Raw genomic sequence first — 24910 nt, forward strand, 5'->3', positions numbered from 1 at the left:
CAGCCCCATGGTGTAAATAATGCATGAATACAGTGTGGATGTGTCTGTGGTACAAACAGGAGGGGACAATAATTCCAGCAGGCTTTAATGGATGCTCAGTTAGCAGGTACTGATGTACTGCTTTCTTTTCCAGCTCAGGAAAGCCATTATAGATCACATCTCAGACTCCTTCTTAGACACCACTGTTCCTCTGCTGGTTCTCATTGAAGCTGCTAAAAATGGAAGAGAGAAAGAAATAAAGGAATATGCTGCTATATTTCGAGAACACACCAGCAGGCTTGTGGAGGTATGTTGGATGGAATTGCCCTGGTTTGGAATATATGGTGTAAGGGATTTGCCACTGAACACTCCCTTTGCTGGCAGATATCAAAAAATGTTTAAGGCTGGCATTTCAGGAAGGAATAAATAAGTGGCCTTGGGTAATAGTAAATGTACTCCATTTTCTTATAATGGTATGTAGTGAGACAGACTGCTTTGTCCTTGCATAGCATTTCATTGCACAGAAATTAGATGGTGTGGAATTGTAATTTGAGAAATCAGTGTAAGCCTTTCCACCAAGGTGTTCAGTGGGAATTTGACTAAATGTGTGTTTGTGGGAGAATTAGCTCACAGTGTTCAGATCCTGCTGCCCTAAGAGCAGGAGGCACTGCGTTAGTGCCAGTTGTTGGCCAGCTTTCTCCCTTGGAAAGTCTGTGACCCATGATCTGCTGAAGGGGCAGTGGGCTCTGACCCAGCTCAGAGGCAGGAGCTCACTGCACAGTCATTGAATATTCTGGCTTGGAAAGGACCCCCAGGAGCCAGTGAGCCCAGCTCCTGCCTGCATGCTGAATGAATCCCCTGCACACCCTGGAGACTCAGCATTCATTTCTGACAAATCTGCTTCCTTATCGCTTACAAATGATACGTCTCCAGCACTAAGAGATTTGCAGATACAACTGGGAGGAGATGTTCATTTGTTGGACAATCAGTCCTGCAAATGTGACTAAATATGCACTGACCTAAACTCATTTGAACTGGAGCTTGGAACACTGCTGGAATACTAAAGTCAAAAATTCACAGCAGCATCATCTCAAGTGCCTGGAAGGAATGCATTAGTAATTTTTGTGGGGTTTTTTTAGCTTTTGGTGCTTTCGTGTGCAGTAATGCAAAGATGGGAAAAAATCGATGAATTCACTCTGCAGCTGAAAGTTTACTTAGGAAAACTATTTGGCTCAGAATTAATAATTAATCTTGAGTGACCTAGAGATAATGAAAGAAGAGTAGGTAAAGAGCTAAAGTAAAAATAGGGTATTGCATTTACATTTCTCTTCATGGCCATGTGATTACAGAATAAGAAAAGTTGTTGTTTTTGACTTACAAGAGTATCTGATTTTGACTATGCTGCAAAATCAAATGACAGCTGAAACACAAACTCAATGTTGCAGGCTTTTCTGATTTTTAATACTGAAGCTAAACCATCCTGAAGTGACTTCATTTTTAAAAAGAACAGGTGATCACTGAAGACCAAATAACTTGACAGAATTTCTGAGTCCAGCTGAAATACTCAAATCATGATTCATTTTAGAAGACCTAAGCATAAAATCCAGTATTCATTTTCTTTCAAGGGTTTGAATTTGTGTCCCAAATGCAGGAGCTAGCTGGCCACGAGTGTGGGTGTGTGGTTGGAGAGACTGATGGCTGCACAGATTCACTGCCTGGAAAATCCACAGCCTGATCTTGCTGCATGTGTGATAGCACAGGGTGTGTGTATTATTTATATTTATGCTGTGACTCAGTGTGCTGCCTACAGTGAAGAAAACTTACTTCTAAAGAGAGACCTTACACAGTGCCACCTCCTATTGTTGAATTAGTTGTTCCAAATGTCACTTTACTGGGGATTATATCATGGGCTGCTATTCAAATTAACTACAATTTTACTTTATGTTATCTTCTGGATATCTAGTAGAACTAAGTATCTTACTTCAAAGTTGCTTACATTGGTTTAATGCCCTTACCAGTATCTCTAAGCAAGAGCTTGATTGATGGCTTTTTGATAAACTGTATATATCAACTGCTAAACTCTCCAGCAAATTAATTAAGTGGTAGTTGTACTGCATGCATCAACTGTGAGCCTATCTGAGGTAAAACAGAACAAAAATGAAAAAAACCTATCAGCTAAGCAACTGGCCACAAAAGGGCTTTGTGGAGATAAACAGATTTATCTAATTTTTAAGAAAAATTCAGTAATTTCTGACAGCATCATGTAAGTGAGAGAAATATGGTAGCTCTCTGTAAAATGTGGAGTTGGATGACAGGTGAAATTCAAGACCCAATCCAGTACAAAATTCCCATAACTTAGGAGGAAGTTGCCAAGCATTATTGTATTTTATTAGGAGGTTCTTAAGCTGCATGTTTGCAGGGGAGGCCTCACATTCTGTCCTTGCTTGTTTATTTCCTGCACTGGCACAAGAGCCAACAAACAAATCCCCTTACAGCTTGCATGTTCTGGAATACAGCTCCAAAAGCCAGTCAGTTGTGCTATTGCAGAAATGGGCTTCATCTCTGCTACTGAAAATAAATTTAAGTACTGAAATGTCAGATCATGGTGGCATGTACCTGGCTATGGAATACTAAGAGACAATAGATGTAGTTAAAACATTTTAAAAGCTAAACAACTAAGAAAAATGTTGCAAAAAAGGCCCAGAACAGTAACTGTACCAGAGAAGGCTGGTGCTGAGGGAGATGAGACATCAGGCTTTTGAAATCCAGCTATGAGAGAAGTTTTACCATCTAGGTGTACTTGTGACACCCAGGGAGTTGGGTGGCTTGTGGGCACCAGCTGATGGAGCAAAGGCCAGTGATGCAGACAAGACTGTGCCTGTTGTTAAATGCACAATACCTTGTTTAGCAGATTAAAAAAGGTGTTTTTTCTCTTGTCAGGTACAAGTAGCCTTTGTGGGGCACGCCCAACACAGCAGAGCTGTTGCAAGCTTTGAGAGGTGGAAAGCAGCTCAGATGCTGGCAATCCCTAGGTTTTGTCTAGGGGAACAAAAGCTAAGGAAAAAACCTATTTGCATTCTCAGAGTGCATTTCTGCCTGTAAAGGGCTCCAGGTGTGGGTCTGAGCCCTCTGTAAACCTCTGGCATCTTGAGCATCCTGTGCTGAAGACTTTCACACCCTGACTACCCCCACATATGATCTTTTCTTTTCCTGTATATGAATTCTGGTATCATGAGGGAAAATGAACACCAGTCCCTTTTTTTCCTTCTCCATGCCACTTATTCTTTCATTTTTTATTGTTTTCAAAGTATTCCTGGTCTTTTAAAAATGTCCTTATTTAGAAGCCACAAAAGGATCCACTTGCTCCTTTCCCTGTACCTTTTTCAGCACCTTGCAGCCCATGAGGTGGAAGGGCAGAACTGTGCATGGTAATCAATACAGTCAAGATATTTTATAGAATCACAGGAACTGTTGGTTATTTCCTCACAAAATACTCATTTTTGATCTCTCAAGACTGAATTTCATCACTGCTACCATTTAGTCATCTAGTACCATTGCATCCTTTTGCAAATCTTCACCAGTTATTTTATTTACTGCTCCAAATAACCTGTTAAAATATGTGTAAACAAAATTTATAAAAAGTTAATGCAGATACCGCAGAAATTCCTGGCTTACAGCTTTCTGCAAATTTCCTGCTGATTTGTTCCTGGGGCTGAAACAAGTGATGCTAATCTGTCTGAATTTGCTGGTTATTCAGCCACCCTAATTCTTGGAGGAGTCTGGCATCCACATGCCTAGATCTCATGCTCAGTACAATCAGTAGTCCAAATCTTTCATTCTTCATTGCTTTCATGTATGAAAACAGGGGTGTCCCTTCCTGTTTATTTTAACATTGCTCTTCTAAAAGATATTTATAGCATCAGGAAGATTCATGACTATTTTCTTTTCATTTAAAAAGGTAACTTCTTGCACTCAAAGATACATGCTGTGAAATTACCTGTGTAGCGAAAAGTTTAATTCTCTCCAAATTAAGGAAAAAGTGTTTTTAAAAAAATGTAGGTTATCTTGAATCCAGTCATGAGTTCAACTTCAGTGAGTCGCCTCTTTTAAAAAACAGCACCTCAGCTCAATTCTGTCAGGCAGTGTTCCAGCTGAACATGTTCCACACACTTGCCAGGCTTCAGAGCGCTTGTTGAGCCGGACTGATGATGTTAGTGTTGCACCAAAGTTGAATTTGATAATAGTAATTTGAAAGTGAAGGCAGAACAACATGTCAAAAGAGAGGATATTGCATTCTCAAAATAATCAGCGAGCAATAATTTGAATCAGCACAGTGGTATTGCTTACACTCATATATCCTTTGTTAATGTTGTTCTGTGGCTCAGTTATAAATACTCTGTTGTGGCCATATTGATTAAACCATCAGTGTTTAATTTTCCTGTCACAATATTTCACTTGATTGCAGAAATTGGTGAAAAAAGTTTCTGAATCTGGACCACAAAGACCTGGGTATCTGTGTAGCCAGATCTCCAGTCACAGAAGAATGGATTTTATTATTGCAGTGGTGATAGTAACAAAATGATTTTGATGTCACAGTGTTCCATGTTGGGGACAATGACAGCACACACCAGATATCTCTGTAGCACAGGAGGGAGTTTCACTGACCCTGTCACCTGGGGAGGGGTCAAAACAAACCCGGTCACTGCTCTGCTCTGCTGTGCCCAGCTGCGAGCAGCGAGGTGTCTGCAGCTTGGGGAGGGAGGGCATGAATGGGCTGAGATTCCTGTCTGTCAGCCTGTTAGGAATGGGAACCTTGACTAGGCCAATATTAAAGCAGCAATCAATTTATTAATTAATATGGTAAAGTGTGAGCAATACAGCGCTGGGTACAGTGGGGGAAGTTTTCCCTCCAACTGCACACCGATAATTGATGGTTACAGGTATTTATAGGGGTACTCATCAGGTTTTTTTCAGCAGTTTCTATTTCCAATCTTTTACTCATCAGCAATTTTTATTCCAAATTATTACATCACAATTCTATACACTATTGTGATTTTAATTTCTCAGGATGTATCTCAAAGGAGTATCCCCAGATGGTGACGGTCCAGTTTCCAAAGAAGAAAGAGGAATCCCATCTGGTGGGGTCCAGCTCCCCAGATGTGTGTCCACCTTTTAATTGCAGAGACTCTAAATCTCATAACAGTGATGTCCAGCTTCCCTTTGGTTGAAACCATAAACCCTTGAGGTGATGTTCATCTTCCTTTCTCAAGCTGCTTTTCTCTGCTTCAATAGGGTGTGAGATAAGCATGTTTCCTTTATATATATTCCAAAGCTATAGTTTCAAGAATACAAGTAATATTCTAAAATTATACTTCAAAAAGTTATTATTGCAGAACTTTTTATGGATTAAATGCAAGCAAAAAGCAACATGCTTAACACCTTAATTCCAATGCTCCTAAATCAACCAGGGTTAATTGCAAACAAAAGATAGGTTCAAAGGCCTTTTTCCATGCTTTATTTTCCTCAGTTATTATTAGAATTCACAGCTCTCCCATTGTTGGTTTCCACACATTTTGCACTCACAAGTACACACGTTGCCTGTTTGTACCTGACACCAAATACAGCTTTGCATCCCACAAGCCCAGGGCTGCGTTTCTGGAGCCGCCTGGTTTCTGATTTATAGCCAAGTTAACTGCCCTGTACAAGCCAGCATCACAGAACTAGGCTGCAAGTCCATTTTTAAGTAAAACAAGCCATTGATATTTGTGTTATTTCCAGTTTAAGTGTTTCCTTCTGTGCTCAGTTTAAATCCTGTACTAATAATACAGGCCTGTACTCCCCACCCACCAGTGTCACTCCTCTCAGTGCTTTGCTTCTTTTGTCTGCTTTCAAAGTGAACAAATTCAAGCAGGTATTCTGAGATTTTATTGTGTTGGGCTTTTCTCAATTTAAAACCTTATTTACCCCATTGACTGTTGACTCAAGATAAAGATTTTCTGAAGGTTTCTCATGATCACATAAAGTGCCTGTTTCTTCTATGACTAAGTGATTAGTTTAGTGCGGATGCCTAATTTTAGAGAACAGAAGTGAGGTGAGATGATTTGTACCTAGAGAGCTGACTGCTGGTCTGTTTTGAGACATGCATTATGTTCCATTTCCTTACACTTTGTATAGCAATTTTAATCAGGCATATCCTCTATGAGGGCAGGTTTTAATCTGTTTTTGAAAGATCAAGGATGATTGAAGAGTATATTATGAAATGTTTCGTATATAAACACAATAGACTGAGTTGGATATTATAAAAACAAAAGTTCATCTTCTCACAGAGGTTAATCCAACAGTGAATTTGGTATGGAAATTAGAAGTACTGCTTAAAATATCAAGAGAGATTTCCTGTGGTTTCTGTTTTAATCTGAAAAGGAAGAATTCTCTTATAGGAACAAGAAGTCTTGAGAAAGAAGATGCTTCTTCCCCCTCCCTAAATAGGAAATGTTAATTGAGCTAAGCTAAATTGCTGCTACACTGGCTCACTGCTCACACTGTCATTTAAGAAACAAACAGTGTCTTCATAGGCCAGTGACCTTTGTAAATTAGCTTGAGCAGTGAGATCTCCTGCAAATCTCCCTTCTGAGTTAGCATTTGGAAGTTAGGGCCTTCCTTCAAAAATTGATTTATAACGTAGCAAAGTAAATACAATTCAGAAGCATGGATATAAATTCAGTGAGGTACAAAACATCAGTGAGATGGGAAGACTGAACACCATACCAGCTGTGGGGTGATAATATTTCCAGACACAGTAGTAACTAAATATCTTCTTTCTTGTGTTCTTAGGTTTTGTCTCTGCTGAGTTTATTCACTGCTCTGTGCTCATGGCCTGGAGCTTCTGCCTGCTGTTAAAAGGTGCCCAGGCTCGGGGTGTCAGCCACACTTCCAGGAGCCTCAGCTGGGGCTTTGTGGCCAGCACTGGTACTGGAAAAGCTCATTCAGTGGCAAAGGATTTGAGGTACCATGGTTAAATAGGTGCACGATAATTGCACACAGCAGAGTGTCTCAGTTCTGAGTGTGAATAAGGTACTCAGGTGTGTGGAGGAAGCAGAACAGTCCTAGTTACACAGTGAAAAAACCCCAAACCACATCAAACTGCCCACTTGGGCTATGATATTGGACACTTCCCACATATGAAACCAACACTCAGCTGCTGAAGTATTTTGGTGAGCACCAAGGGTCACATTAAACATTCTTCTGAGGGAGGTTATTTTAGGCTGCAGTGCCTTACATTCCTCATATACTGCATCAAGTACTTCTAAGTCTGAATATTGATTATGTTATATTGAAAAAACACCCTAGGATATATTGCAGGATGAAAAAAGATTTGGGTTAAGAGTCTCTGTAGTCTGTCTTTGTGAGCCTTGGCTAAAGAAAAATTCTTCAAAGATTTGGGTTTTTTTAGAAAATGCTTGTTATTAATGGGAATTCCATACTAAAATGCAGCAATTTTGAAAAAATATTTAGAAATACCGAGATTTAGTACTTTCTGATTTGACACATTTAGGTTTTGCTTTGAAATACCTTTTAGTTTTAAGTATTCCAGTTAAATTACAAGTCTAGTTGAGATATTTGATTTTATGGAAACATTTTCTAAGAGTCTTCTGGGACATTTCAAAATTATCTCCGAATATAAACACCATTTTGAATTAGGAAAAATAATAATTAAAAGCTTTAAGGGACCCAGGTGTTCTTTGTAGTCCCCTTTAAGACAGAGCTGTTTTTGGTGACTGGAGTGTTTTGGCCTCTGGTTCAATTCTACCAAAGACAAAAAGCAAATTCTGCTGTTGAGATAACAAGTATATAACAGTGAACAAAAACTAGGTAACAAGAAGACTGAAATGTCACATCCACAGGAGGAGAAAAGCTGGCCCTGTGTAAGTGGCAGTTTCTTGTTTGGGGAAGCTGCCAGGCTGTTCTCCTGAGCTGATCCATCATGGAGATGTAATGCGTTCTGAGAGGAGGAGTGATAGGCTGGCTGAACTCGAGATTAAAAAAGGAGTTTGATGGGAGCAGGGAAGAATGCTCTGATTATCTTTTCTTCTGGCACAGATGCACATCTCCCACTGTGGTGTTTAAAGGTCAGCCACACCAGGCAGAGGCAGAGAGATTTAATAGCAGTGGAGGCGATGATGAAGTGAACTTTGTGTTCTTCGTCCCTTCTCCCAGCACATGAATGTACCTTTGTCTCTGTCCCTTGATCTAATAACACTGCCTTAGATCTGCTGATACATAAATGTGACACTTTGGCCTGTGGCCTCATTCTTGCCAGTGTGTTTTTCAGTTTTGCCTGCATTGCAATATGACAGGGCTGGCTGCTGGGACTGCAAACAAGGGACAGCAACAAGCAGCACACATATTTAAGTGCGTCAGGGCTGTGATGTGTTGATACAGAGCAGCAGAGGCATGCTCAAAAAACAAGTTTGCAAGTTAGAGCAAAGATTTCCAGTGCAGAAAATGCACATCTATTGAAGGTGAATTCTCCTTAAGAGAGCATTTTAAAAAATAAGTTGAAAGCTGTAAAGGAGAAAAACCCTTGAGTTATAAAAATGCATATTGTTTCTATTTCTATAAGGAAATGGAGGTTTTAAATATACATAGATTAAAAATTTTTTTTTGTTTAATGCTATTAGAATTACAATGCCATTTTGGCAAACAATATGGAAGAACTTACATATGGTGCAATGAAACGTTTTCAGCATTTGCAGTTCATTTCCAAAATGTTTGCAGAATGAGGACAGTGGAAATAACAGTAAGTGTCTGGTAACCAAAGGTAATATTGACAATTAATTAATGAGCATGCTCAAGAAAAAGCTTCCTTTCTCCTAAAAGGCAAAACACAGCCCCTGGCTCTTGAACTAAAGCTGTCTATGTCTGCTTCTTGTGGAAATCAGCTCTGCCAAAAGTCAGTGTTAACATGGAATCTGCAAACACTAACAGGTTGGTAATTATTTTCTATGCAAACAGCAAATATTTCTCTTTAAGTACAGTGGGAAGACTCTCACACATCAGTCTGTTTTATTGGCATTCATCTAAAAAATGATAGCTCTTTTTTACCACCGTGTCTGATTTTGTATGTAATTTGCTACATCTTTCTATGTCAAATTTTAAATATAGTGACCCAGAAAATTAGGTTGGAAGCAACTTTCCATAGGTGTGGAAGATGCAACAAAAACATCGTAAACAAATAATTTCCCTTTTGTGCTTTCCTAAGTGTACAACTTTCAAGCAGCCTGTGACAGCTGCTACTTTTACCTCTGAACATCCAGTACTTAAGGACTGCATTCTTTTACCTTACTCAGCTTTTACTTGGAGCTAAGGTCCATGGAAATAAAGCTGCTTGAACTCTGAAAACCAACAATCCCCCTGATTTGATATCCAGTGTACACTTGCATAGTTTCCTGTCAGATAGCAGCTTAATCTCAAATGGATTTAACAATCCTTTAATTTTGCCTTATATATCAAAGTACTGCATGTATAAAGTCCTGTCAATTGGGAGACTGATTTCTTTCTACCACCGTCAAAGACAATTGGGAATTGAGTATTCTCAGCACTATTCCTATTTCTATCAGTTTTAATCCCAGACTGGCAAACACAAAATAAAAATAACATTTTAATCCTTCATTGCCTCTTTTTTTAATATTGATTTTACTGAGCTATTGGAAAACAAAACTACTCCTGACAATGGCAGCACTTCAAAACTGCGTGTGCAGAGGTCAAACTGACAGATTACTGGAACATCTTTATTAACTTTCAGAATATCAGAAGAGAGAAGACTTTTATCATTCTCCTTTGGAGTATAATCAGAAGACAAGAAGCATGAATCCTATTAAGTGGAAGTTTTTAGTTTCAGGCTGTTCAATGCTAAGGGTTTTCATCCCCAGATGTAAGATCCAAGTCAAGGGCTTGTCATTTTTTTGCTGTTGCTTTTGCTCTTACTATTCCTCTTTAATCCCTAATGTCCTTTGAGTGGTGTGATCATTTATGTCAGATAGCAGTTGCGGACTCTAAGTGTAGAATATATCCTTGTATGTATTTTGTGGTACAGTTTGTGTGTCAGTCGTGCACAGCAGCTGTCCTGAGGATCCAGGTCCCTTGGCACAGTGGGATCTGCAGGTACAGAGCTCCAGTGTGGCTTTCTGCTTCAGAGAGCATCCAGCTGTGGAGCACTTGGCATATGGAGGTGTGGATGCAGAACAGTGGTCAGCATTTGGGAATCAAATGTATCTGCCAGCAGATTAGGATGTCATTTTTAAAATAAGATAAGCTCTTTTAAGCGTGATCAATATTTAAAAATGGGAAGTGGATTTTCATTACATTACCTTTCTAATTAACCCTCCTCTCTTATCACATGTTCTTTCATTTTTTTTTACTCTCAGTTAGTAAGCTAATGCTCTGTTTTTGAGACAAAACCCACCTAATTTTAGTGTGCTGATTTCTGCGCATCCTGAGTTTGTGTGACTGGGAATTCCCGTTTGGGCTGCCCTTGTTGCTGTGGGATTTTCCCTTTCAGGAGAGCCCCAGTGCTGCCTCAGGCAGGGCTCAGGTAGCAGCTCACTGGGGACATGTGGGCAGGGGGGTTCCTTTGTTCTCCCTCTTCATTGTTCACTTAAATCCAAAGAGCCCAGGGGGCCCATTTGAGTAACCTGACTGCTGACACTGCTAATTTTAGCAAGCCTGTGATTAGCAATAGTAATCTAACCACTAAATAAATGAAAAAAAGGCACTATCTCTTACTTAGAGATACTTTCTTTTCCTGCAGCTGTATAAAAATCCAGATTTGATGTCTGGAACACAAATGCAGCGCTGATGAGCCCAGGAGTCCCATGTAAAGCCCAGCTCTCCCATTTCAGCGAGTTGCAGAGTCCCTCAGCAATCTGAGCTGCTTGGCAGGAGGGTGTGAGGGCCCTGGGGCCTTGCTCCAGTGGGTGGGTGTTTGCAGACAGCCTGCAACAGGCAAAGGTGCTTTACCTAAAGATGGTAATGCATTTGAGGGAGAGGGTTGTGTGGAAGTACTTCTACAATTAAAGGCAGCACAGGAATGATTCACAGATCCTTTAAATGCAAAACAATGCATTATGTTCTAGTAGAAGCAGTCTGGCAATAGTAACTGAGAGGTGGTAGGCAGATTGAAGGAGCCTTTAAAGATGGGTGACTTGTTTCTGGATGTTTTGGAGCTGGTCCATGGATGCTTAATGGAGAGCTAATGTGGTCAAGGGAGTGAATTAAGAAAAGTAATTCAATAAAGTTTGGTTAAAGTCAGGCATGTGCTTCCAAGTGTATGTAAGCTTTAAGACTTTGAACCTTGCTGTTTAGGGCCTCAGAATTCTAGCATTTTGCAGCAAGTCCTGAATTAATAATGCACGTATTTTTGTACCTCTGTATAATTAATCAAATGAGATTCAACTTTCCTATTACTGATTGAACTTCAGGTGATAAATGGTGACATTTTCATTAATCCTCTTAATCACGGTCTTTATTGCATAAGTGTGTGAAGCAAGGGAACAAAAGATAAACAACCCAAAGATTTCTCAGAGTTTCTGTGTTTAGGGGCATATTTCAGCACTGGCAATGCCAGGCCCCTGGTGCAGTGTGCTGGGAGCTACAGGAGCTCAGGGGGAGTGGAGTCCCCAGCAGGACCCCCTGGTTAACATCTGTGGTGAGACTGTACAGAGAGCTGCACACGTGCACTGGCACTGACTCCTTGCCTCTTATTGCTGCAGAAACCAGACTTAGAAGTTCCTCAGAGTATTAGAAATTGTAATAATTGTGATTCCATTATATCCCCAGAAGTTTCATCATTTTGATACATTGATCTGTAATGAGCCAGTCAGCTGTAACAGAATAATTCCAAAGGTGCCAAAAAAAGCACTCATCATCTAAATATTAACATCATTTCACTAAAGCTTGTGCTTCTCAAATACCAAACAAGTCTCTCTTTCATTTGTTGGGGTTTGCTGGTTTGTTTTTATTTTATCCCCTTGGAATATGAATGCTGTGACAGTTGTTAAAGGAGGAGGTTTACTCTTCATGGTTTAAACTGAAGGAGAACAGGTTTAATTTAAGTAGGAGGAAGCAATTCTTCCCTGTGGGGGTGGTGATGGCCCAGCTTGCCCAGAGAAGTTGCCCCATCCCTGAAGTGCTCAAGGCCAGGCTGGGCAGGGCTTGGAGCAGCCTTGCTGATGAGAGGTGTCCCTGCCCATGGCAGGGGGTGTGATCCCTTTCAGCCCAAAGCATTCTGTGATTTATCAGTATTTTCCTGATGATTGGGCCACAACTTGGCTTGCTCAATGTAACCACTGCTCTAGGAGTCTTTCTGGTTATTTTACCACTGGCAAATGGCTTTTGAACCAGTATTTTTCTGCCACTGCCTGGGTGATGCTTTTTACAAGACTGTACTTCATAACATGAATTTCTAGATATATTGAAATGACTGATAAATGTCTTTGTTCTGAAATGCAGTTTGTACACAATACCTAGAGGAGCTATGTCATATCTTGTATTTGAGACAAGAAAGCAAAAAGTAGGGCAAATTCTTCTATAATACAGGAGTAACAGCATAAATGAAATAAAAAAAACATAAGAATGGCTGGGGGAGGAAAAAGTAAGATAATTATCAGAAAACACTGTGGGAAGCCATGGACTAGAATTCCTGATTACAAGGAAGGCAAATGATCATTGTTTATCAGGGAAGTTGGATATGTTTTTGTTTATGACAGCTTGGCTGAGACAAAAGGAATATCCTGCTAGGTATTTCCCTTTGGTTTTCTTCTTGTTCCGCTGAACTTTTTAAAAAGAATCTGAACATCCAACTTGAGCAATGTGCAATAATGTCAGTGTAGTTACTGCCAAGGAATCACATGGCTTACATTTAAACATCACTGTAATAAATTCCTTTTTCATAGCTTTTAGCCTAGTATTCAAATTACTGAGTTCATGACAAATTTCTAGAAGCTTCTGAAAAGCACAGGCTAGTCCTGCTAGGTGTAAGGAACCTCCTAAGGACAGTCCCAAGGTGTGCAGTGATGCTGTCCCATTGGAGCTGTCCTCAGCCACTGTCACAGCTGAGGCACTGAGGGCACAGAGGACAGCAGTAGCCATAAGCCAGGAACTTGTGTGATGGGAAATTCACATCAGTATATTCTGAGATTTAGCCTAATTAACCAGCAGTCATTTGCAGATTTAAATTCTCCACTTCCTTGCACAGAGGTGTGTTTCCTTTGAAATGAGACTGCTGAAGTCTTTGTGCTGCTGTTGGACAGGTGTCTGCTGTGCCTGGGGATGGTTTCTCACCAGGGCATCCTTCGCAGTCAATAACAGCCAATTCTTTTGCCTCTGTTCAGGGCCAGTGTACTGTAAACAAGATAGAATCTCCTAGGAGTTTTTCAGTGAACTTGGTATGATCACGTTGCTGCAGTTTGAATTCTGTGCACACGCTTTGGGTGAGCCCACACTGATGCTGCAAACTGCACTGCAATCTGCGGTCCGGGCAGTTTTCTAAATGAGAATGGGCTGCAGCTTATGAACAGCTTCAAATGTTTTCTTTGTGATCAGCTTCACATTTCCTAGATCAGAGATCACACAGCAAAAATTAGTCAAGGGTTTCTTGTAAAATGTTTTATGAATCTTTATTAACAGAAACAGAGACTTCCACTGCCACAGAAACGTTTTATGTGAGTACAACACACATTTGTTTGTTCCATATAAACTACAGGAGCTGTGAGCTTGTGTCCAGCTCCACTGGCAATTGGAATTGGCTGTCTGTACGTGGCTTTCATGGCACCATTTACAAAGAGGAGAATGAAAAACTAATAAACCTGAGAGAATTACTGATTCATTTAAGGGATTAAGGAAGGGTGAAAATGAATGAGAGGACTAATTACATTTTTACAAGAGATTTGAAACGTAGGCTACAGTGAATGTACAGGAACATACTGCAATGCACTAATGAAGTAATTGTCGCAGACATTTTTTCACAGAAATCCTTTCTTTGGGATTTGTGCATCTTCTGGGAAGCAAAGGCCCCAGAAGAAGAATGTAAACAATTGTTATCAGCTGCTTTGAAATGCAATAGGATGCACCTGTGATTGGTTCATGTTCCATGTGTACAGTTAAGGGCCAATCACAGGAGCAAGTTCGGGGAAAGATTCCCTGGACACAGAACTTTGTTTTGGATTATTTTCTATTCTATTCTTAGCTTAGCAGCTCTGCAACTTCTCTCTTTATTCTTTTTAGTATAGTCATAATGTATTATGTATCACATATCAATAAATCCGGCCTTCTGATCATCAAACAAGATTCTCATTCTTCTCTCACCCCAGCGACCTCCACAGGTCGCTGTAATAAGTAATGGGATGCTTACGAATGCACCACACACACACACACACACACAGAGCTGTGTGAGATGGAACCCTGAAACACACAGACACACAGACACACAGACACACAGACACACACAGCTGTGTGAGCTGGGACCCTGAAACACACAGACACACAGACACACAGACACACAGACACAGCTGTGTGAGATGGAACCCTGAAACACACAGACACACAGGCACACAGACACACAGACACACACAGCTGTGTGAGCTGGGACCCTGAAACACACAGACACACAGACACACAGACACACAGACACAGCTGTGTGAGATGGAACCCTGAAACACACAGACACACAGACACACAGACACACAGACACACACAGCTGTGTGAGCTGGGACCCTGACAGGGCGTCTAAATCCACAGCCCTGAGTTTTCTGCTTTATCGGCTACTTCGAGTTGTTCTTTCTCTTTTGAAACCAAGGAGCTTTGCTGGCCTTGCTGCTTTAAAGGCTAACTTCGTGCAGCGTAAGTTCTAAAACAGCAATCTGTGTTATAAATGAGAAGCTTGACTAGGCCAATGTTCAAGCAGCAATCAATTTATTAATTAATATGGTAAAGTGTGAGCAATACAGCGCTGGGTACAGTGGGGGAAGTTTTCCCTCCAACTGCACACCCATAGTTGGGGCTTACAGGTATTTACAGGGGTACTCATCAGCTTTCTCAGCAGTTTCTGTTCCCATTTTTTACTCATCAGCAGGTTCTATTCCCAATGTTTACGTCACAATTCTATGCACTATTGTGATTTAGTTTTTCTCAGGATTTATCCCAAAAAGGAGTATCCCAGGTGGTGGTCTGGTTTCCAGAAGAAGGAAGGAATATTTCATCTGGTGAAGTCCAGTTCTCCAGATGTGTGCCCACCTTTTAACTGCAAGGACTATAAATCCCATAACAGTGATGTCCAGCTTCCCTTGGTCAAACCCTGAGTTGATGTTCATCTTCCTTTCTCAAGCTGCATGTTTCCTTTTTATATATTCTAAATCTATAGTTTCAAAAGATCCTTATTACAAGCAATATTCTAAAATTATACTTCAAAAGGTTATTATTGCAAAACTCTTTAAGGCTTACAAGCAGAAAGTTCCTGTCAAAAAGCAACATCCTTAACACTTTAATTCAAATGCTCCTAAATCAACTTAAGAGTTATAAAGGTTAATTGCAAACAAAGGGTAGGTTCAAAGGCCTTCTTCCATGCTTTAATTTCCTCAGTTATTATTAGAATTTGTCTTTCTAACTGTCCCATGGTTGGTCTCCACACATATGATAATCACAACTACACACATTGCCTGTGTGTACCTGACACGAAACACAGCTTTGTATTTCACACCTGTGAGGCAACAGCAGCAGACAATGTCTTTGGAGGTTTTCCTCTCTTACAGGATTTTCAGTGCCAGTTCTTGGGGACAGAACAGCCCCATTGAGGTGGAGGGTGCAGCTCAGCAGTGCAGAGGGACAGACAGACAGACAGACAGACAGCCTGCTCTGGGCTGCTGGTTGGGGCACTGCTGGGCCTTAGCTTTTACTTGAGTTTGAAGCTGTCTGGGATGGGTTGTTACACTAATCCTCTGCTTATCCCTTTTTCAGGTCCTGCTGAGTGGGAGCAGGACAACAATTCACTGAAGAATTCACTTCTGAGAAGCTTTGGAAGTGGTTTGGTTTTCGTTCTGAAAAGCTGCTGCTATAAAATAATTCTTTAAACACACATGATGTGTTCTTGTGTGAAGTGGGAGGGCCTGGTGGTTCTTTACTAGATAAGCTGCCTTAGGCTCTGACTTGTTTTCTTAAGTAAATTTCTTCTTTTAAACTAGGAGATGGACTTGTGCTTGCTCTGGGAAGGCTTTCAGAGTGCTGGGTTACAGATATTGCCACTGGCAGAATATTGAAAGCTGGATGACCTTTACTTTTTTAATTTGTTTCTTTTTTTTCTGGAATATTTGACTAACAAGTAATAAGAAAACATATGAGGATATATCCATGTGTATGTCTGAATCTTGCCTGTGCTTTATAGACAAAAAAGACCTGAAATTTTGAGTGTTCTATTGGTAGTGAGACACAGGTCACAGCCACAGGCAGTATCTGATTTACTGGAGCCTGGCTAGCTTGCCAGAGTATAATACAAATACAGTATTTGTTCTTGGATGTACCTAGAGCTCAGAGTCTAGAGAGGGAATCCTTACCTGAATTCTTCAAATGTAAATGTGACCTAAAGCAGTGGGAGAGAGCTTAGTGGGGCTCTGCATCAGGCCTGACACCTTTATTGAGAAGGAAATGGATTCTGGAATTTTCCTGGGCAGAATTCTCACTTGCATGTGTGCTGTGTTTGTCTCACAGTGTGTGTGTTATCTCTTTTCATTTTGGTTGAGGCCCAATTCATAAAGGCACTGCCCTAGATGAACTTGTATGAGATAAGACTTGTCTGAGCACATGGAACTAGAAATAAACCAGTTGCAGTTATGTCACTAGGAAAAAACCCAACCCTACAACAAAACTCAACAATCCAGTCCGTGGGTATTTATGTATGCTTTATTAATCACACCAGCAGAATATTGGGCATGCTTGGTAGGAAACAGCTGAAGTTACATAATACTCTGAGGAGTCTGAGCCATCTGGAGCAGTGGCTGGTCACACCTGCAGGGGCAGTGATAAGCCTCAGGTGGAGCATGTTCAGCTAATTTTGTCAAATTGGCGCTGGGTCAGGCAGCAGTGCAGTACTGCCCAATTCAGCTCTGCAGAAAGTGGAAGGAGATGGAGACAGGTAAGATGAAGAACAGGCCAAAAGAAACTGAAAGGAGAGTGAGGAAGCTTTCTGTTGCCTACTGTAGTTAAGTTAGCAGATTCAAGAGTTTTTCTGAAAAAGGAGAAGCTGGAAAGCTAAAGGAGGCAGGGAAAGCAGCACAATACATGTTAAATGCATATTTGAGTAGGCTTTGTAAGTTTTTCTCCACAAAAGTAAAAGCTAATAAAAGATAAGAGTGTAACTTTTGACCTGAGGTATAACTATTTGACTTGATCTGGAAAGAAATTAAATTTTATGGTAGAAAATGGATTGGAGAACAAGCAACATTTTGATACTACTTTATTGCCCACTGGCGGTAAGTTTTAAGTCCACAGGAATGTGTTTTTTCACTATAAACAAATACTGTAGTCTATGTAAGTTTTATTAAGCCCATAAAAATGCACATAGTAATCATAAATGCATATAAAATGCAGCAATGACTGGAAGACATACATACATAAGTGTAGCCTTTTCCTAAGTATAGAATCATTATTTAATGTTGACCTTTGTAGTTTTTTTATGGCTCTTTTTGGTATGAGCAGTCATTTTCCTCAAAAGACTTCTTAAGGCCTCATGAATAAAGCTAGTGGTGGAAACTGAGAACACAAACCTGTAGAAGATACTTCTGTATACCACAAAATTAGAGGCAGAAAATACATAAGTACATTTTATCCTTTATGGTTTGAAGAGAGCAGGCTAGCAGTTATAATCAGTTTACACTGTATATAATTTATATTGAAAGCTGCATTGACTGCTGTAGTGCTGGAATTGGAATGTTATTCCTCAGCTCAGTGTTCAGTTGCTCTCCTACAAATGAAATATCACCTGAATTGTGTTATTCAGGATTAACCTCTACCTCAATGGATTGATCACTGGGCTGGTTTTGTGTCCATTTGTGCCTTTTTAACTCCTTGCCAGTGCCAGGGAGAATGTTACACCTGTGGAAGGGACGCTCTGGTTGGTGTTCCTTAGTGTGTATGAGAAATACTCTTGCTTGCTTTTGTGGAAAACCAGTAAGTTTTTATGATATTTACTATGTGTTAAAAAATAGGCAAAATGATAGGATCAGTCCTTTAAACTTCCTAAATCTGTGTTTGAAGCTTTGTGACACACAAGTTCATTTTTTGTGAAATCTGAAGCATGCAGGTTTTATTTTGGTAACACTTTCCCAGTATGGTACTAAGAATTTCTGTAGGGTTGTCAGTGGGAGGGATTGGGTTGGATCAGAGGATTCTTCACACTAGGCTAAAAAAATCTCCAAGTACAGACTTGGGGCTTACCCTGAAGGACCTGGGTCACCTCAGGCTAGGCAGAGCTTTGGGAGCTCCTTCCTCAGTGAAACAGTTTCTTGACAGGAGGTGTTTAATTAAAACCAGGAAATCTTCACTAAGAAGAGGAAACAAACTTTTATGGAATTAATGACTTAGTTATCCCTAGTGATTTACAGTAAAAGTGTTTTGGGACTTTGGGTAAAATAGTGAAAAGAATCTGAGCTTCTACTGGTGGAGCAGAAGGGATCACATCTAGAGAACATGCTGCTTCATTTTGTACAATTTATAGACGAAGAATTTAGCTAGTTAGCAGACAATCTGTTCCTGAGCAAATACTTATTTTTGGGAGTTAATGGAGTGAATTTGACTGAAAAAAATCCTTGGGGGTACATCTAATTCTTGCTGTGCAGTGTGGACAATATATCAGCAAAGCTGTTCCCAACTGCAAATGGAACAGGTGGTGAGGCAGTGCAGTGATCATTTACTCCTCTACTGCTTAAAATCTCCCTTTTGCATTTGACTTTTCATTTTGTTCTCAACCTGGAGTGAAGTCTGCACCAGGACTCATTCCTGAACCACTGTATTGCATCCTTAGATCATGGCTGGAACATCTCTCCCAAGGATTTCTGTCCCTTTCCAGCAGAATGAACATGAGAGCCCTCACAGGGAAGAGAAAATCTTACTTTGCAGTGAGCTTCCACTTGCCCTGAGGCTCTTAAGGGATTTTTTGTCCACAGAAAGGGTGTTAGGCTATCTCTGTTTCTTTCAGCCACAGACAGCTCCAGGTAGTTGGCTGTTAAGAATTACCACACCTGGTAATTCTGGTAATTCACCTTAATTCACACCTGGAAACCCACTGGAGGTGTTTAGTGGCTCTCCAGAGTGTTTTGCCTAAATGTGTTTTCTGTTTTGCATTAATACCCAGTGCAGATCTGAGGTTGGATGAAGCTTCAGCCTTCATCTTCACTTAAAGCCTTCATCCTCTGCTTGGGGAGAGAACATTGGGGGATCCACAGTGTGCATGCACTTGTGTGAGCATAGGCAAGGGAAAAAGTCTTCCAGCCCAAGGAAGTTTGGACAACAGAGTGAGCTTGTTCATGTGTAATGTCTCTCTCATGGCCTTTAAGTGCATCTTTCTTTGCCTTTCAGCTTGGTAAAGAGTAGGAACTGAAGAAATCTGGACACACATTTCCAGTTGTGCTCTCTCCTCGATGCACCAGTCCCATGTAATGTCCAAATCAAGGAGAGCAACATGATTTGTTGAATTCTTTTTTAACAGAGTCAATCTGCAGTACCCAAATCTTACTGTTCAGCAATTTCTAGCCTGAAAAGTTGTTGGGTCATGATATTGTAAAGAGAGGAACCCCCTCCCCAATACAGAAAGGTAAACCCTCACCCAATAGTAAAAGTACCAATTAAGAAGTTGTTTAATAACTGCGGGAATAAAAGAAATGTTCATTGGCATGTCTTCTGTGTAGAGATAATGGGCCTCAAAAAATGCACTCTTTGGTGCCTTCAGAATCTAAAAATCCATCCAGCTAAGGAAATATTTTATCTACTGCCAGTGCTGCACTTACATGCTCAGTTCAAAGTCTTATTTTCCCACTGCACCTTAATTAGTGTATTAATTGATGTTGCTAAACCTCATCAAGGATGGTTTGTTCTCTGTTTGTTATGTTTTCAAGGAAAAGCTCTATAACTGCTCTCTTAGAGTCTTTAAAATGTCTGGAGAAAATGATAATTTTTTTTTTCTTTGGTAGAGTTGTGATTTCAATCAGACCAGCCTACAAGAAAGCTTTTTATTTGTCCTGACAAACTTTGCTTTTCAGAAGGACAATTATTTTCTGACTGAGAGCAATCTTGGATTTTCATTTTGCAGTTTTGTTTTTGAAGTTGCAGTGTACTTGGGTTTGCAGTCCCCTAGGGGAAGCTGGTTTCTTCCAGAGAATACAAAAGAAATGTGATGTATTTGTGTGGTTTACACTGCTTAGGGGAGAAACTGTGGTGTAATGAAGATTTCTCAGGTTGCAGAAACCTTTTGAGATGTGTGTGATAGATGACAGTAAGGTCTTATCCGAGCTAGGTCTTGATTTTTTCTTATAGACTATAGACATTTACTATTGCTGAGCAGCTTGCCCTCCTTATTAGCAACATTACAGCCTCAAAAGAGACTGCAGGTTCACACACACCTTGCTCCTGCCTGGAAAAATTACACACAGGTGATTTCCTGCTCCCATGTGGTTTATTTGAATTATTGTGGTTTGGATTTGTGCTAAGAAGATCTCTTCAGGAGCTGCTGAGGGAAATAGCAACAGTGAACGTGCTGATGGCTGAGACCATGTTAGTGACCTCAGGGGTCTGAATTGTCCTTGGGTGGAATAGCTGTGAGCCTCACCACCTACTGCTGAGACCGACTGAAAGCCTTTTACTTATGCATAAGGTACATGTGGACAAGTGCTGCTTCAGTGCCAGGAGAAGAAAATTCTACCCATTTTCTCATGGAAACAGAAGCCTTATCAACATTGCTCAAAATGAAAGGCAAAGGTCTGAATTTGCTGCTGGCAATGCACTGTAGTATGAACTCCAAATACTCATCCAAAATGCAGCATGTGTTTATTCCAAAGTAGCCAATGCTACTTTGTTTCACTTAATAGATATTTTTAAGACACCTTATGTAATTATTGCAGACCTCTGTTGGCTGTTGTAAAATGGCCTAGCGTAAATTCCAAGTGCTTATGCCCTGCCCTGGGTTTGCTGCTTGTGCTTTGAGAATTCTGTTCTGGAATGGGCCATGAGCAAGGAATGCTGAGGGCTGAAGGATCAGAAAGTTGTTCTTCTTAATATTCAAAAACTCTTATTGCTGTTGACTTCTAATAAAAAGAACACTTGTGCATTAAGAGCTCCTTCCCAACCTGAGCATGCTTTGCCAGAGAAGAGCCACAGTTTTACCCTTCTAATCTCCCACAGGATTGGTAACACAGAACTTGTCCCCAGTGCTGATGTGTTACACTGAGCCACTGGCACCAGATGGTTTCAAGTTCATTCTCATGTTTTGAACAGGGCTTGGATTACATGATCTGGGAACCTCTTTCACCCTAATTTGTTATTCTGTGACTGTGACACAATTTACATCAAGGACTGCATTTGTACTGAAATGCTGGAGCCAGTGTAACTAGGAATCAGGATAAAAAGTTGCTGTGAACTGTCTGTATCTGCCTTGGTCACCTTGACAGGGCCAAAACTGCTCAGAGCAGTTCCTCACTGATAAACAGGAGCTCTGTGTTGCACATGTTTGTACTGGATTCCAAGAAATGAAAGTCAAGTTTTTCTTGAAACTGCCAAATTGAAAAACCTGGTCACCTTATGGTAAAGAAAAAAAAAAAAAAGTTGAGCTGCTGAGAGTTTTTGTCCTGGTGGAATGGCTGGCATTGCCTTTTTATTTTACCCTTGAAATGTTGCTGCTTTAGACATAGAAGAGTTCTTTAAATCAATAATGTTTGCACTGAGTCCTGTAGAGTGCTTTATTTTACTTAGTGGTGTAGGAACAAAGTGTGAGTGAACACAGATTGAAGTTAGGGCTACACAAGCACCTCAGAGACTGAGGCAAAGGAATTAAAATACTGAAGCCAGGATGAATTAAATTTTGGGAGCAGTAGTGAAAACTTCTGACGTGCACTCCAAAGAAAAACAACTAATTTTATTTCTTTTTTTGGAGGGGAGGGAATAGCGTCTTTTAGGGCTGGATTGTGATGGTACAAAGTCATCTGTGGGTAGTTTAAGCTGAAGAGTTAGGAAGGAAAGCATAGAATCAAACCCATTTGTTCAGATACTGCATAAACAACCAAACTATGGCAGTTTACTCCAAATAAAAGAGAATACAGTGTTAGTGCATTGATGAAAACTGGATTTCTTCAGTCTTAACCACTTTTTTAATGTGGAAAAGGTAATACATCACATGGGTAGGGAACCATTGGTAGTTCCCTTGGAACACCAGGGGAAGTTGTACAAAGTATTTTTGTGTAGGCACAGGTGTACGTGGAGGCCCTGCATTCCAAATCTCATCCCCTTCAGAAAGTGATTCTTAATCTCTTCTGAATTTTCAACAGGAAAAATAATTTATTTGTCTGTGCACTGACTAATGTCTGCTAATTACTTCTATCAATTCAGTAAGAATAATAAAAGCCTTTGGTGTGGTAGATTATTCTTGAACTAGTAGTGATGGTGTCCCAAAATGTTGATAAAGGAAGATTTGCTTTTATTTCATGGCAGCTGAACTGTAGAAGTTGTTGCATGAGTTTTGGGTGACTCCAAAATGACTGTGGCTGTGTTGATATTTGCAGCACTGCAGAGCTGTGGCTCTCAGGCACTGTTTGGTCTGCATTAACATTATAACATACTTTCTCCTTCATCCATTCAAACTTGTGGAGCTTTGTGGAAGAGATTTTCACTTTAAAGGAAGCTGTATCTCCATGGTGTATGTTATAATAGAAGATGGATTTGTTCTTTCACAGATTTCAAGTTTCCATATACCTTGTCACTGTTGGTTGCACTGTATATGCTGTATGATATGATCATTTCAGTTGAAAACCATACCACTAAAAGAATAATTTGTTGATAGCTCAGGGCAGAAATTATTTTGTGTTTAATTACAGCAAGATAAATTTTATTTGAGCTTTAAGGTCTTAAAAGTAAGTTTAAAGGACTGTGTAAAAGCTGGTTATGGTTTGTAGGGCTCTGAAAAATAAAGGGGCAAGATCACAGGCAATGTGCTGAAACCTTAGGCTCTTACTTTGAAATTTCCTCCTATTTTCCAAACACCACTCTGCAGCTGTTACCTGCTGAGCCTAAATTGGGGTGAGGTGCTAAGATTTCTCATCACTGTCACCTCTTTCCTCAGCTCTTTTTCTCTCCTGCAGTGTTTCCCTGTTCAAAAGCATTCTTTGACAAAATATTTCTCCCCCCAAAATGAAGGCTTTCTAGCAGAGATGTTTTTTGGCAGGTTTGAATTGTGAGCAGGAATACTTGCTCACAAGGCTGATTGCTAATTGAAGTCTATTTATTTTATTTCAGGTTGCCAATCTTGCTTGTTCATTGTCAACAAATGAAGATGGAACGAAAATTGTCCAAATGGCAGCAAACCACATTGAGACTCTGTGCCCACAGGTAGGAGGTGTTCTCTTCATTCCCACTGTCACAAACACTAGGGTGCTGTCACACAGTGCAGATGTTTCCTTGTGTTCCTTTTGTCACATTCCATTTACACAGCTCAGCATAGCAAACGGAGGCCAAATGATAAATGCAAACACTCAGGCAATCTGTGGTTAACATAGAAATGGTTAATAGTCTGTATTGGCTGGGGGTTCTTAAAAACTGCAACTGCAAAAATATGCTGCTCTGTTTCTGAAACACCTGATTGAATGAGCAATTTCATGAGTAACATGAAAAATTTGGCATAATTTACTCTGAAATAGTACTTATTTTCACCTTCAACTTGAAAGACTCTCCACTTGTTTTGGTTTTTGTGCAACAGTAAAGTATGAATTCTTCTGATTATCACCAATTTAAAAACTTGAACTTCCATCTTAAGGAAGTGAATGGGAAAAAAACACAGCTACACATACACTGTTTCTAAGATATTAAGTCCCAAAAAATGTGTTCACTTTGTCGTGTTCAGAGTTACAGAGATACAAAAATTTCAGCATAGATCTTTTAGAGCAAAGATTTCACTGATTCCCATGAATCTGATCTGTGTTAATTTCAAGATCATTAGTTCTTTGAAGAACACTGTAGTTTACACAGTGGCATAAGTATTCTTACCCTTTTGTGGTAATGTAGTTGAAATAAAAGTTGAAGAGCAAATATTAATATGTTCAATAGCAAGCTTGAGAAGTTCATTTTATGCCTGTTGAATAAATGCAGGTCTTGGAGAAATGAAAAACTTCTGTCAAGGAAGTATGATGTTCTGAAAATGTCACAAACCAATGTTTTCTCTTGAATAATTCAGTTTCAATGTCTGTTTTTAAAACTTGAAGAGTTCTGTGTTTCAGATCACACTTGTATGTGATTAAATGTGTTTCTGGATTTGTAAGAAGGCTTCTTCCAGCTTCTTTGTTTCTCCAGGGGTCAGGTGCACTTTTATAATGGATTATTATGCATCCCAGTACAGCTTTTTAATTGAAATTGAAACCTCCATAACTGATACCAGAAACTCTTAAAATCTAATTTTGACTAAAATATTGATTTTTCTTCATTTAAGTTTCTGGGCTTTTAATTTCCTATGCTAAAATGAAAGTTTCTTGGGTTTATTTCTTTTCTTTTGTTTAACCTCAAGGTAAACTGGGGTGAATTAGTTGATGATTATAGATCTGACTAAAAAGAGAACGTGGAAAATACAGAAGATTATATTACAACTAATGGCATGTTCATTGTGCAGGATTTGCTACTTTCTTAGATAAGGACC

At 39.9% G+C, this 24910-nt stretch overlaps 1 protein-coding gene across 1 annotated transcript in view; it reads left to right on the forward strand.

Annotated features, from left to right (window-relative positions):
• The window catches only part of CTNNA3 (catenin alpha 3), a 415687-nt gene that overhangs the window by 250506 nt on the left and 140271 nt on the right, over positions 1–24910 (forward strand). Inside the window, exons 9-10 of the mRNA XM_058810887.1 lie at positions 134–286; positions 23521–23613. Of these exons, the coding sequence (XP_058666870.1) occupies positions 134–286; positions 23521–23613 (246 nt within the window). The remainder of the gene's footprint in view (positions 1–133; positions 287–23520; positions 23614–24910) is intronic.

The sequence above is a fragment of the Ammospiza caudacuta genome, chromosome 9 (genome assembly GCF_027887145.1).
Source record: "Ammospiza caudacuta isolate bAmmCau1 chromosome 9, bAmmCau1.pri, whole genome shotgun sequence".
NCBI classification, from domain to species: Eukaryota; Metazoa; Chordata; class Aves; order Passeriformes; family Passerellidae; genus Ammospiza; species Ammospiza caudacuta.